The 15,583-nt window shown below is 46.7% G+C and overlaps 1 protein-coding gene across 1 annotated transcript in view; it reads right to left on the bottom strand.

The window, feature by feature from the left end:
- The window catches only part of PEDS1 (plasmanylethanolamine desaturase 1), a 180,123-nt gene extending 164,767 nt beyond the window's left edge, over positions 1-15,356 (bottom strand). Inside the window, exon 1 of the mRNA XM_085619152.1 lies at positions 14,936-15,356. Within this exon, the coding sequence (XP_085475278.1) occupies positions 14,936-15,101 (166 nt within the window). The 5' untranslated portion in view covers positions 15,102-15,356. The remainder of the gene's footprint in view (positions 1-14,935) is intronic.
- Between the last annotated feature and the right edge of the window lie 227 nt (positions 15,357-15,583).

Genomic DNA, 15,583 nt, shown 5'->3' with positions numbered 1-15,583 from the left:
ATATGTACAATGCAGTTTAATCACGATAGATTTCCCAGTAAACCCTAACGACCGGTCTATGAATGTCCACTAATAAGGCTACCCCAGGTTAGCACTTACCCTTGTGAAGTCCCAACTGAACCAGTCTACCTGTGCATGGTTGTTGGGATGGGCATGACGGTAGTCTCACACACAGCCCGCACATTCATATGCACGTCATTGCTTACTTGTATCCAGCCCATTGCTACTTATCCTACCTGCAAAGCAGTGGTCTTCACTTAAAATGTGGACACTGGAGGTAAACACACTCAGTTCAAGACTCAGGTAGTGAGTCACCCACTGAAAAAGGTCCTGGTAATCAAAAGCAAAACTCCTGGTGGATTGAATGGTCAGAACCCATGTCCAATAGGAGTCAAGTGGTCAGTTAGTCACTGGATGGATGCGCATGCTGAGGAGCAACCCAATCCAACACTAGGATATGGGCTACATCACACTAAAGCGCATTTATTTATTTTGTATGTATATAGGAGTTTTATAGTGCTGGCTGAACCCGGGGGTATCCGAGCGCTTTACAGATCTACAATTATGAGCGAATAGACGGTACAGGTAATAGGTAGAGCATGAGGGATCGCGCAGGGTAGGGAACAGGTACATAAGCGAAGGGGCAAAGGGGAGGGGGTGCAATACAAAACAGACGATCATCCTAGCGTATTCGTTGTTCAATTAGTTCGTACAAAGAAAGTTTTCTTGATCCAAGACAGTGACATCGGTCCCACATTGAGGTACGTTGGCTGAGGAACATCCTATGCTCTATCGGTTCGTTCGAGAGCGGTCGAGGAAGAGGGCTTTGAGAAGTGACTTGAATATTGGAAACGAGGGGGTTGTTCTGATGTGGGGGGGGGGATGGAGTTCCAGATTTTAGGTGCGTTTCCAGCAAATGATTTGGCTGCGGTTTTCTTCTTGCGAGTTTTTGGCGGGATGAGTAGTAAAGAGTTGGAGCTCCTGAGATTTCTGTTCTGGCCGGCCCTTTTAAGTTTGGCGGCCAGGTATTCCGGTTTGCCTGTGTGTAGAGCTTTGTGCGTGATGCAGGCTGTTCTAAAGCTGGCTCGCAACTCAACTGGGAGCTATTTAAGTTCTCTGAGAGCGGGAGAGATGTGTTCGAATTTCTTAGAACCCGTAACCATTCTGGCAGCTGCATTGAAGGATGTCTTCAGGGGGGCGAGGAGAGATTTTGCTGTCCCCGTCAGGGTCGCAATCCCATAGTCTATTCTGGAGAACACTAGTGCTTGTGTGGCTTGTTGAAGGTCCTTGGGTGGGAGGAAAGGTTTTATTTTGTATAGAAGTTTCAGGTTGAGAAAGGCACTTTTAGCGGTTCTTGATATGCGTTTCTTCATGTTCAGTTTCGGGTCAAGGGTGATCCCTAGGGATTTTACCGAATCCGCTAAGGTGAGGTTACCATTGAGGGCGTCAATTGCTTTGAGCCATTCTTCGATTTGGGGGTTTTCGTCTTTGTTGGAGATGAGGAGTATTTCCGTTTTCTCTTGGTTGAGTTTCAGGTAATTACATGTGAGCCAGTGTTGAACCTCCATTAGCGTGGTGTTAAGTGAAAGGGGATGATGGATTTCCAGAGTAGAGTGGTGAGGGGTTCAATGTAAATGTTGAAAAGCTGCAGAGAGAGCACTGACCCTTGTGGAACACCCCTGATGACGGGGTGGAGGTCGGACTCGAAGTTTTTAATTTTTATTCTTTGTGAGCGGTTGTGGAGAAAGGAAGTGAACCAGTGGAGGACCGTCTCCTGAAGACCGGCCCTTTCTTGAAGAGCCTTGATAAGCAGTTTGTGGTCAACTGTGTCAAATGCGGCCGATGGATCTAGGAGGATGAGAAGGCAGCATTGATCAGAGTCAAGTGATTTGAGTAGATCGTCTACGACATTGAGGATTGCAGATTCGGTACTGCAGCCTTTTCTAAAGCCCGATTGATGGGGATCAAGGAGATTGATGTTATCCAAGTGTTGGGTCAACTGGGGGAGTACACATCTTTCCAAGATCTTGGACAAAAGAGGTAGGTTCAATACAGGTCTGAAGTTATTTAGATCCTCAGTGTCTAGCCCTAGTTTTTTCAGCAGTGGCGTGCCTTGGCCTAATTTGAGGCAGTCAAGTACGATTCCAGAGCTTAGTGAGCTGTTAATGATCCTGCACCATAGCGGGGCTAGGACGAGCTTCATGTCTTCGGTCAGGTGAGGGTGTATCAGATCCAGGGCGTGGGATTAGCATTGGAGATTAGTTTGATTATCTCCGCTTCCTGGATGGGAATGAAGGAGGACCAGTGTTTAGGGGGGTTCAAGGAGGAGCCAACAAGAGTTTTGTTCGATTTGATCTCGGTGGAGGGGATGAGATTTGAGCCAAGTGAGAGATCTATCTTGGCGATTTTGTCATTGAAAAAGATGGCGAAGTTGTCGCATCGTTCTTTGGATGCCGGTGTTGAGGAGGGTGAAGGTTTAGAGGTTTGATTCCTGATGATATTGAAAAGCTCTTTGGGACGGTTTTTTGCGGTATCTAGAGCTGAGCAGGAGAAAGCTGTCTTTTTGTTCTTAAAGTGCTTTTTGTACTTCCTGCGTGCTACTTAGAGTTCACCACGATGGATGGCGGAGGGATTATTTCTCCAGATTCTTTCTGCGGTCCTTAGCGGTCTTCTTTCATCATTGATGTCGGAGGAGAACCATGATCTGGAGGGAATGATCCTGGATTTTTTAGTTTCAAGGGGGCAAGGTGATCCAGGGTGCGCGTCATATTGGAGTTGTAGAGAGAGGCGAGTTCGGTAGTTGAGGTGGTCCGTGGTGTTGGGGAGGAGCGAGCTAATTCTTTCGTCTAGGTCAGCACAAGGAATCTGGGCTGTGTTCCTGACCCATTCGGGAGGGGGGGTGGAGGGTCTTGCTTAGGGATTTGATTGGACAAGAACGTGTGGTTGATGTGAAAAAGAACTACGTGGTGATCGGACCAGTCAACGGGGAGGATGTGGTCGATGGAGATTGCACTGCTTCCGGCTATAATTGCGTCGAGGATTGCTCCTCTATGATGAGTTTCTTCTGAGCAGTGTTGGGTCAGATTGTTTTATAGTAGTAGGTTGTTTAGGGTTTGAATGAGCAGGTTTTTTGTTTCATTCCATCTAAGATGGAGGTCGCCCAGAATTATGTTGTTAGAGATGCCGAGTGCGCAATGGGCAATCAGGTCGGAAAGGTGAACCCCGAATTCTAAGGAGTTGCCTGGGGGTGGTATAGAAGATGGCAAAGTGTGGGCCTGGTGTTGTGCGTTTTGATGATGACTGAGAGTCATTCAAAGGAGCTATACAGACAGGAGGAAGTTTCCGTGATGGAGATGTTGTTCTTGTGGATGATTGCAAGGCCCCCACCTCTTTTCACTTGCCTGTCTTTGTTGATCATTGTGAATCCGGGAGGCACCAGCATGTCCCTGCTGGGGTAGGAGAGATTATTGAGCCAGGTCTCCGTTATGAATGCTATGTCTATATTATGGTAGAGGATGGCTTCTGCTAGTTCTGTTGCATGTTTAGAGGCAGATCTGCAGTTAATGAGCATGCAGTTGACGGGGGGGTCCTTCTTTGCTCCTGTTCTCAGTGGATTGGACTCTATGTAGGAAGGCTAGGTGGGCTGGGGGGTCTGGGGACTCTCGGGGGGGGGGGGGGGGGGGGGGTGTTCACTTCTAAATCCCGTAATTACTTGGAACAAGGATTTGGGGGAGGAATACGCCGGGGGGGGGTCGTAGGATGAGACTAGGTGAGCCACTTCCTGAGGGGAAAGTGAGGGTGTTGCTCTTCTGGATCTTTCGTAGCAATGATCATTCCCTTTTCTGTTGGACCAGAATTGGGGTCTAGGATGACCATGAGGCTCGCTAGGGGGTGGAACGTGGACTGGTTTGGGTGAGACTAGATAGCCCACACAACCTCCCACAAGCTTTCGGGACAAGGTCAGGTTGGATAGAGTTTCGTTCAAGCCTCGGATCAGGATTTCAAGCTGAGTTTCTGGAAGAATGAGGCGTTGTGTCATGTTATCCAAGGAGGGGGGGGGGGGGGGGGAGGGTCCCTGTAGAGATGGTTGTTAAAGGAGGGGTGTGTGACGCGGTCCTGATGGTTATAGGGGGAGGAGCTGGCAGGTTTGATTGCGGGAGGGCTCAAGGGCAGAGGGAGAGCTGGCTCGAGATAGGCGTCGGATTTCGTGTAGCGTGAGGACGGGGGGGGGGGGTTTAAGGAGGTTGAGCTAGAGGGTAATGCTCCATCCTGGAATTAGGTATGGGAAGGGAGGGGGGGCAGGGGTGGGCGGGTCGTCTGCCAGAGGGGGAGAGATCGACATTCGGGGCTGCCGAGTTGCAGTGGGAGTCTCGAGATGGTGGCGCAGGGTCTCTCGAAGCGGATGAGAGAGGGGTCCGGTGCCTCCCCTGTCGTGGAAGGCTCACTGGGGGGAGGGATGGGGTCGGTCTTGATCGCGAGGTGATCACGGGGGCCTCTTTTAATGCGAGGAAGCGGGAGTCGAAGACCTCAAGGTGAACGCTCTTAGCTTGTATCAGGACTGTGCCGTTAGCGAAGATGGTTATGGAGATATTGCCGCACATCGACTGGTGATTTGAGAGAGAGGTCATCAATTTGCGACTGTGGGGTGTAATGGTGGTTTTGGGGATGATGAGGTGTGTTGAAAATTTGGGACCAGTTGTCAGGTCTTTCAGTGTGGAAAATGAAGCCCATTTTTATCTGCCCTCTAGAGGTGCAGTGGTAAGTGTCTACAAATAGTGTTTCGGGATGTTGTCTGAGTAGTCTATGTTTGAAGAGTTTCTTCGTTTTGCTGGAGAGATTAGGGGGGGGAAGTGATAGCGAAGGAGTTCGGCCCATGGGGACTTAGATAGTTTGGGGTTTGCGGGGCGCCAGCCAATTGCGTGTTCGGTGGCATTTTTCTGTGTTGTGGGGGAGGCGGGTACTCTCCAATGTGTAATAGGATGGAATGTCGTACCGAGGAGAGAGTGTAGTCCGGTCAGGAGGGCGGGTTGAGGAGACAGGGGGATTGCTTCTCGGGAGAGGGGGGCAGTGGGGAAGGGGGCGTGCTGAGAAGGGCTACACTGGGCCTAGGTTAGGGAGTTGGGGTTGGCCTGATCTCCTGGTGAGGGGGCCAGTGTCGATAGAGGTATTCTCAACAGGAGACAGGGATATCTCTGTCCGGCTGTGATCGTGTATAAGTCCTGGGTAGGGATAGCGAGGGCGCGTACGTTGCCCTACGTCAGCGTGGGGACCTGTTTCTGGCTCAAGGGTCTCAAATGACCCCCTAAGTACATATCGTAGAGATCGCGGTGGTCCAAGATCTTCTAGATGCCTTATAGCCGGCCGTTTTCTGTTTCACTTCTGGCGGCCAATAGTGGATCAGGCGTCAGTGGCTTGGGTCATAATATCAGTTTCTTTATGAATAATCATGAAAAACATCTCATTCTCCTCGATGGATGCTTGCTGCTTAGGATTTTTGAACTGTTTATCTGTCAGTTTACTTACAAATGGTCATGACGACCATCTCATTCTCTTTGAAGAATACTTGCTGCGTATAATTTTTAAATGCTTGTCGGTAATTATCGGTAATGATAATCAAAGTTAATTGTGGAATGATAATCTAAGTAAATTGTGGAGATTAGTGTTTGAGCAAATGCTTCTGCCGCTTTCGGTTACGAATCTGGCGGCCATTGCAGGGTCAGGCAATTGGGGTTCCAGGCACGTTGAGACCCGGGGCTCCGCTGCCGTCACGGAGTGTCCCGGTCTCTTTCAAGGGTCGCCACTGACCTGCTTCACCTCAGTGAGGGCGGGTCCTGGAGTTCCGGGTCCTCCCATGGTCTTAGAGCTGGCTGAATCGCTTCGAGGCTCCGTGTATGGAGGCCATTGCCTGGTCAGGCGAGGAGTCTATGATCCGGTGCCTCGACTCGGGAGAGCGGCGAAGCCGCAGGACCGCAAGGATCTTAGCGTCGATTCTGGAGTCCCTATCTTCCGTGGTTGCCGCGCCTCTCCCATCTTGAGCAGCGGTCTTCCTCGATCCCTTCGTTAGCGCTAGTGGCTCCGGGGACCCCCGGGTAGGCTTCACAAGGTCCGCTTCACCACGGAATCCTCGTCCGAGAGCCGTGTCCTCATCCGATGTCCAGTGAGTGTTGAATTGGTGGTGCTGTCGTCGGGGGGGGGGGGGGGGGGGAGGGGGGGGGGGCTGCTGTGGTCGGTCCGGTCGGAATATGCACTTTAGTGATCCCGGACGTGGAGCTCAACCCTGCAGCTCCTTCCCTGCGGCCATCTTGCGGATCCGATTATGTGAGTGTGTACAGATATGAGAGTGGCTCCTTATGGGTGCAGAAAAGCCCTGTGTGTCTGACTGTTTCACATTACAAAAATAGGATCTAAATGCTATTAGACAAGAAAAGACATCCAAAGCCACAGGCTCCTGGATGCTGCATTTTGTGGCCTGTTCCAACAGGAAAAGGGCCAACTTAAAGTTTAATATGTTCTTGGAGAGTGGTGAGGGGGCAATGTAGTGGAGTCATAGACTACTTGACAGAACCTTGCTTTTTAATCGATTTGATTTGTGCCTCACCATCCTGTCCTCACCTTAAATCCTCACTTCTCAAGTTTATCAATGATCCTTCTACTGACTAAGTGTGATTCTTTAGCATCAAGAGTGTATGCTTCATAAATGGTGAAAATACACACTCACAAACCGCAGTCAAAAAAATATATTTTGTTAAGCTTACTCTAACTTCCCCCAAACCTCGGACAATACAGGAAATATAGCTCTCTTTGAAATTAAATTTGAGACACAAAGCTTTACCTACAGGTCTCACCTGGCCAGGCCACAGATGCAGTGAAAAAATGCCTCACAACTATTCAAGCTTTCATGTTGATGGATTAGCTGAAGGTGATCCCTACCAAACCAGAGTTTGCCTTTTTTGTCAAAGCCAGCAGCACTTCGTCTATTAATAGCGTGAGGAGAATAATCTGGATGGTTTCATACCAGAATTCACAGAATGCAACAAACCTCTGGGCTTCTACAGTTACAGCCACTGTCGCTTCTAGATGACTAGTGCACAAAAGACCACATTCACCCAAGATCAACTGCCCCTTCCCTGCAAAGGGGAACAATTCCTTCTAGAAGAATGCTTCAGAAAAATCACCCTGGTGCAGGATCATCAAAATTTGACTGCAACACCTACCAGCAGGCATCTGCCAAACCCATCAAAACATGTGAAGTGCTTTCTCCAAGCACAGATTAACAAGTTTTTCAAAACCTCATTAGGATAATTCCAATTTTCATGGAACTCCACCAGCCCTCTGTGCCCAACTACATCACATTTTTTTTTTTTTTTTTTTTAAATGATGTAGTCCCTAGAAAGCGATTGACAAAGACAACACACTCAATAAGCGATCAAGATTTCTGGATGACTTTGCAAGCAGCGCAACACCATCTCCAAGCTGGAGTCCAGAAATGGGAAAAAGATCAAAATGGATGCCAGGTTGTCTACGGTTCACGGATGTAAAACTCCATTAGGCAGTGCCTCCTACTTTGGATCACAAAAAAAGCCCAAAAGACTACTTGTCAAGCAACATCTCGCCACTATGTAACCTGCTGGCTATTAAAAGCAATTGAACTATCCAATTGGACCCCCCGTAACTCTGCCACTTCACGTTCACCAATCTTCCTATAGTCAAGCTTTCCTCTCGGTCACTTGCCATAGCACTTCTGCCATCTACATCCACTACTGAGCAACATTCTTTCATCTTAGCTAGGAATACCCCACATAAATACGCATATATAGAAAGAATACAGAATCACCAAGTTTGTTATAAAACACCACAGCATTAAAATGTGTTATGAGCATTTGTAGAATTTCTTCTGCCATTAGTATGGCAACATGGTACTTTATTAATAGAATGACCCTTTCCAGACAGTTCAGGAATTCTCATTGATCGGTTGTGTATAGTTAGTATACATTTATTTAGTGTTAGTTTAGTAACGGAGTGTATTGCTTAATGTTAAATTAAAATTAGTGTGATCCCGACAGAGATCATTGTAGCGATTTGGTTATAGGAATAAATGGATGGTACTTAGGGTTCTGACATTTTTTTTATTGTTCCGAGTAGTCGGCAACTCAGATTACTTCATAAACATCATCCGTAACCAAATAATGAATGGTTCAAATGAGTATGTATGTTTGAAATATTGTTAAACTGGCAGCGTTTTGTCCTTCATTTTCCTGCGTGCTCTGACTTCTGGAAGGGCAATGATGCACATTTTCCAAAGATGCAGACAAAGCACTTTAAAAATAAAGAACTATGATTCAGGAAAGACAACCCCCATCAGCAAGGGCTTTCTCCACCCCACTAATTCTACAGTCTACAAACTGCCTCAATTCATTATCAAACAATGCCGAATGACGTTGCAGAAATCCGAAGTCTTGATGCAGGGTGCACACCCCCTCTTATGGAACAGACCAAAGACACGTTAATTACTTAGAAGTATGTCTACATCACAAAGCTGAGCTCATGAGCAACCGTCTCCAAGGTTTACGGTTACCTTGTTGGTAGAAAGCTGCACCCTCCAAGGAGACGAGTCCTTGCAGGAACGAGCAGAGCATGAAAGCATAGAGGTTGGAGAACACGACCCTGCATGCATTAATTTTAAAACCAGAGAGGCACTCCGAAACAGTACACATAACAAGTGTACCTATGGATGCTACTGACAACAGTCAGAAATGTGCCTGGCAGTGAGCAAAACATTTGATGGAGCGGCCACTGAATAATGGTGCTTGTGTAGTTGTCCATAGACAATGGGTTCTTGGCTAATAAAAGCAATAACAGGCCCCCAAAATGTTTCAAGTATTGTAAAAAAAAGAACAAAAAAAAAAAATGCACGAGCACGTTACTAACAGGGCTTTAAACTGTTAATTAAACATTGTCACGGGGTTTTGGTTTTATGAATCACTTACACAATTTACCTGCCAGTTCTTTTTCTTCTTTAAAAAGTTTACTGTTCAACTTTCACAAGAATTACTTTGCAAACGCTTTTCTAATGAAAAACGTACTTGTATCTCGTTTCTCACTAGTAGTACTTCGTACCATGATTAAATCCCTTCGACAAAAAATGATGTAAAAGATTAAAATCTCCAATCGCGCCGCACTCTTATGCAACGTTCCTAATTTCTTGAAGTGAACACCCAAAACCGGTGTATTCTGGCTCGTGCAGAGAAAGGGTGGTTTCTTCTGGTAGTGCTTCCCTGCTGGGAGTTATAAATAAATGTCCTTAAAGTACTTCAGTAACTTGCAAGGCAGAAGTTGTAAACAGCATTGTACAAATAAAAACAGTCTCGCCGGTAAACATTCCAGACCCTGGGCAGGCGACCCCAGCATTTCAGTTGATCCAGTCCTACAAATGTTTTTAGCTTAAATGAAAACATACGTACATGTGCTGAATCAACTGTTGCTCCGTCTATACAAAAAACAATTCCAACTAAGGCAGGGATTATGAACTGGAGGTTCAAATTATGTGGCGGTGGTGGATAAATGTGTGGCAAGAAAGGCAAACGATGTGGCTTGATGCAGTATTTTATAGCAGTTTCTTATGTTGTCTCTTAACCCCCTCAGTACCAGTTTAACACCAGAATACAGCGATGCCAAACTAAAAGATGATCACGTAAACTTTAGAAAGGGACTGACAAACGGCAGCACCACATGTGCATCGTATTCAGTAACCTTCGATGCGTTTTAGCTAGAAACAGTTTGGTGTTGGAATCCACAAATTATTCAGCAGGTGGTGGACTGTGTGGCAAATGCATAATCATGCAGAAATGCTTGCCTTCGGAACGGAATAATTAAAGAGGTCCCTATTATACCCTTAATAGCACAGATTTTGAATTCATCATAAGGTTCCTCCACGGAGCGTGGTTACCAAATGGCTCTTGTAGACAACCTGCTACTACAGTGAAAAGTTCATTGAATTAATTAATTCAGACCTAAATTTGTAATCTTGTTTTGCTTAGAAAAAAAAAATGGACTTCGGTATTAGATCACAATGGGAAACAGGATGACAGCCCCGTCATGAAAGGAGGTGGCGAGTGACAACAATATAAGCACCGAATATCACATCGTGCATCGTGAAATGTGGAAAATATGCTAAAGGTTGGTTCACTGGCGAGTTCTCCTATCAGCACTAAACCCACACCACTGCCAGAGTAAGAAGGCCAATTATAATACCCGTTTGGGTGACTTTTCCTTGTCTACTTGTACTCTTTACATCGAAGATCAGAATGACCCCAGTGTCTTCTATTGGTGTCTGTGCTGCAATACCTGTGTGCAACATGGGAGTGAATACGTTTCCACACGTAAGCTGCAAGGCCTCAGATACACTTCCTCTTGATACCACTAAATATCTACAACTAACAATGTACAACTTCAAGGTATATTTTTCTGTTGTCTTTTAGATACAACTTGTGAATTCGGGAACAACCAGTCAATCCAGAGGCGGTTAAAATTCTTCATCTCCTACTGCCTCACTGAGGCACACGAGCAAGGAGAACCTACACGTGATTAGGAGCCCAACACTAAGCCTGCGAAGGATCCATACAGAGCGTCCCATTTACGCATTATGCAGAATTCATCATGGGTTCCCTCACCTGCAATATTACCTCGTGAGTTTCGCTCCAGAGTTTAAGGTGAAACCCTCCCTTTTGTGTAAAGGCATTTCTCCACTACCTGTGCTTAAAGATTAAACCGGCAAGGAAGTGGGCTTCATTTTGAAGTCATTCTACTTATGCCTTACCTTACAGTACCCCAACCAAGCTCCATTAAGCACCTCTGCCCTGCTACAGTATCTGACAAAAGTGGCGGTCTGGTTCTGCAAGGGTTCCAGTCACCTCCGTAGAGGACCAGTTAGGAAAGCTCTCAACCTCAAGATATTCAATATTCTCTGAATACCAGGGGACTAGAAACATACTCACATCTCTTCAATCCAAACTGATGACTAGCACTCTCCCTATCATCAATGAGGTGAGTCCTCCTCTAAGGGCACAAGGGTAGCAAAGCTCCCACCATTAGTGTTGTTCCTCTTCAGGAAGCAGTTACAACATCCTCAACAATTATGTAATCCTCAATACCATAGGTATGCCCAAGTATCAGGCTCAGTATTACTTCTAAGCACATCCGTAGACAGGACACCATCAGACTGCAGCCTAAGTGTAACAAGCATTTGCAATGCAATAGGTCTTGCATTTGCCAGTTTAAGCTACTGGCATTGTAAATGACAATGCCTTTTATTTATCTGTTTGGATAATTAACACAAATAAAACGCATTGTTATTTACAATGCCAATAGCTCAAACTCTTGTAAATGTGAGACCTATTGCATTTCAAAGAAGCGCACGCCTTGTGCCAGGCTGCTTGGAAAGTGAAAGTGTGCATGGCACGCTGAATTTTGCAGGAAAGGATGATGTGCCTGCAGTAGGAGAAACTCATTAAAGACAATAGTGCTCCAGACTAAATAAGATGTACCAAGTAACAACCAAAGTAAAAGGACCAGTCCTCATGGGAGGTTACAAATAAAGACAAAGCAGTACTAAGGAGGGACTAACAAGCGTATTAACAAATTAGAAGCCAGCATTTAGGAAGGACGATGACACAAGCCACTGACAAATATGGGCAGAGAGTGGGCGGGGCTTCAAGTCCATACTCTAATACACCATGCCTCGCAGAACATACTTCCCAGGCTCGACGTAAAAATAGAACAGGCCTTTTTCATCTACACACCCGGGAACTGGAAGAACATCCCATATAACTCACAACCACACCAATCCTGCTCCAATTTATGGAAGAGTTGAAGACTCACTTCTTTAAAGAGCGCTGCAACACAACACATTAACCAGACCCCCCCGGATATTGCGTTATGGTTTTGGAAATTTAGTGGCACAAATATGGAAGTTTAGCGGCATAAATATGGAAATTTAGCAGCGTTTTTGCAGCACTATATTTTATTACTAATCATTCATTTTCAGCCTGAAATCAATGAAAACTGTTTTAGCAGAGTATTCCACTTTGAAATAGGCATGTTTAGTAGGGCTAGTAAATGCCCCGAAGAGAAACGGATACAAAGTATCCCTCGAGAGCCCTATTGAGTCAGGTCCTGCCTTCCCCACTGAGGACGGCTCTTAGGCTCCTTACGAGACCAGCCATTTTGAGGCCAAGCAATCGTCTCAGTGTAGCTCTCAAGTGTTTCCGATAAACAGGGACAAAAATATGAAATTTGTACCACTATAGCAGATGCTAGGACAGATAATTCAATTTCAAAATTGCGCTGTACTTCAATGATGCTGAGTGCCAGAAACCACAGGCTCAGGAGTAGACTATCCACCAGAAAGCACTTGACCAAAGGTAAGGTAATTAGTGTATGAACACCAGTGGATGGACTATTTGCAAGCATTCCTCCCATCACCTTTTGTACATTTGTTTAAGTCCCTACCTGCATTATTTGGTAGGGAAAGGTGTTGCAGTACCAGTGGTTGAAGGTGTTTTATGCTGGACTTACGATTGTTTCAGTCGTTTTTGCCTTGGTAACTTTAAAAGTTCAATAGGAAAGGGCTTAGCTCTTTTGTGGACAAGTGCATGCCCCTCCCTCAGTCGAGGCAGAAAGCTCAGCAGTCAGGCTACAGATCTCCAAGCATAAGATAAAAGAGGCAGAGCCCTCTGAAGCATTTTGTAGTACATGAGGGGACCTACTGTAGTACCACTAAACGTACTACAAGAGGTGGTTTGTGAATAGGCCTAAAGTGCGCATCAGTCGCTTCCTCCTCGTGGCCTACCCAGACACCGCCTACCCTCTCCCCCACACCTTATCTCCAACAACAAAAAAGTCGCTCCCCAAGATGCCACCAAAGAAATGGCAAACTTGCCCCCTACTGAACCCTCTTGTGGCAACAGTTTAGCACCCACAAGAATCAAGCAAGAACAACAGAGGATACGCCTACACCAGAGTGGAGATGCCCTTGCAGCAGCAGAGATTAAGGTCGGAGCCTGACAAAGGCAGGGACCACCAAGAGAGACTAAGGAAAAGGATGATTCATGATCGGGACAAAGAACTGTATCTTTTTGTGTTTTTAAAAGTGTTTTGCTCAGCAGAAGATGTTTTTATTGCCTAATTCGGTGCTCAATGGCCAGTCAAACCTATTGGTTTTGACAAGGCTTGGTCCTCGTAGCCTTCAAATTAAGATAACAAAGGGATATGCGTGTGTATACTATCCCCCTCCCGTTGTGAGCCCGAAATATGGCCCACATCTTTTTTCCAGGACAGGCTGTTGTCTTTTAGCACGTTGTTCACATCACTTCCTGCCAATCGTGTCTCCTGCAATGTTACATAACTTCCTGTTGTCCTAGCTCGAAGAGGGCCCCTGAGAATGACAAACTAGTGGAGTAAGAGTCTGTCTAATTACAGCATTAAAAGACAGGGTCAAACTATTTGCTCCAATTTAAACACGCTTCCAAGCCTAGTCCGGCCCCTAAAGGCAAACTAATAGCATTTTTTTATGTTGCAGTTTCCAGCTGTTCGCATTCACAAGAGCACTCCCGGCTCCACCTAAGGGATGCGAGTATCCCACTGCAGTTAAAGTCACGTTTCCGGCTACAGTCTTGTGACTCAGTGCATAAATTGTGTAAAAAAATTAATTTAAAAAAATGCCAGGGCCTTCTTCAGGAGGCCGCTGCAGCTTGCACCAACCATTGCTCCGGATATCGCTGCCAATGACACTTCGTAATTGAGAGGTCATTTTTTTTTTATCATATTTTCCAAATTTTGCGGGCAGTTTCATAAAAATCGCAGCATTTCTACAAAACTGCCGATTTTGCTATTTTTTTGCAAAGCGCGAAATCCTGGAGGGTCTGATTTAACCTTCCACAACCCAGCTTCTCCCCTTTTACTCATTGGCTTTAAACTTGCCTTTGACGACGTACACCCGTCCGCTGTGTTCTGGCTAGGTTTGTGCTACAGAAATACCGTACACATACATACTTCTCTCACCTGCCACAACACCCCCTCCACTCCCATTGGGTCTGTGTCCTCTCCGTTTGGACATTGATGAGCCGAGCTCTTAGAGCCACTCACAAATGCCATGAGTGCTTCTACACTTCGTTACACAACCTAGCTCTGCATTCTTATGGGCGGGTCTCCTAGCTCTCTATACATGACTAATGGCGAAGCCCCTACTCCGTCCCACCCCCTCCCCAAATGACATAGGTACTTCTCTTAGTGAAGCAGGCGCACGGCACTTTTTCTACACCCACAACCGCAGTATCACCCCAACATCTCGACTTTCGTGGAAGAGAGTGCTTTCCAGTGGGCTCCTTATTCTTATGAATAAGTCTTTATTCAAACCGTTCCCTGGTTTTAAAGCTTTGTTTATCATAAACACCCCCCCTTCGATACACAGACAGCATTTCCCACAACACATTCCCTGGAGCTTGGCGTGTCCAGTCTGTCACCCATGCATTTCGAATTCCTGACCAGGGAGTATCCTCATTCCTTCATGACCGATTAGGAAGAGGAACACGGATGGATCACCCTGGGTAGACCAATGCACTTTCTCACCAAACACAGGGATCACAGTTCCTCTAGCCTGCGCCTCCTATGCACATCTGCTTCTTGGTTAAGTAGCATTAAACATACACGCTGTACCTTTAGCATTAACCCTCTCTTCACACATCATTAAGCTTTCTCCCCGGCTGCGCTTATCCTGCCCCACCCCTTCTCAAGCCAGCTTCAAGGGCGAAAAGCTAAAGTGCATTACTTCCCACGCGTCTCACTACGGCTGTATGCCTCTCACTAGATCCTGATCCCATCACATTCTCCAACGCCGCAGCTATTAAACAGTCTCCATACCACGTCCTGGGTGCCATACCTGGTGAGTACAGCTCTGCCAGCTCCTTGGCCCCTGCATGCTGGGGACCCCATCTGGGGCCGCTGTCACTGTCCCTGTGTGGGACCACAGGAGGACAATTCACGACCCCGGCCATCCCGCAGTCCTGCTGCTCCGCCCGGCCGCCCCCTTCCCTCACGCACGCCATCTTCCCGGCGCGGCCCCCTCCGACCAATCCGAGCTGCGGCCGCTTCCGGATGAACTCATGACCCGCCTCTCCGCGCGAGCCCTCTTGCAGCCAATAGCGACACTACAAAACAGCAGCCATTCACAGGCACTCTCTCACTGGTGACGTAACGACCAATGGTAGTGCAACGTAAAAGAGCGCCCTCAACCGGCGTTCTGCCAGATGAGAGGGGTCTCTGCTCCTCTTGACAGATACAGATTTAAAGCTTTTTTGCGCATGCCCAAAATGTAAGAGGCGTGTTTATAGAGATGAAGGGGCGCGGCCATGTAAATCTATCGTACCACGACAAACCGAGAGCTTTCGAAGAGTTCCGGCACTATGTCGTCACAGGTTTTTTTTTGCTCTTTCGCGGCCTATTTCTGTCCGTGTGTGTCGTCACAGACTGGTTTATTATGGCTCACAGTTGTAAACGTAACGTTTGAGCGGTCCCGCCTTTCCTTTGG

Source organism: Triturus cristatus, chromosome 7 (assembly GCF_964204655.1).
Source record: "Triturus cristatus chromosome 7, aTriCri1.1, whole genome shotgun sequence".
In the NCBI taxonomy this organism is placed as follows: Eukaryota; Metazoa; Chordata; class Amphibia; order Caudata; family Salamandridae; genus Triturus; species Triturus cristatus.
The sequence above is the reverse complement of the archived record's forward strand: the minus strand, read 5'-3'. Positions and strand labels throughout refer to the sequence as shown.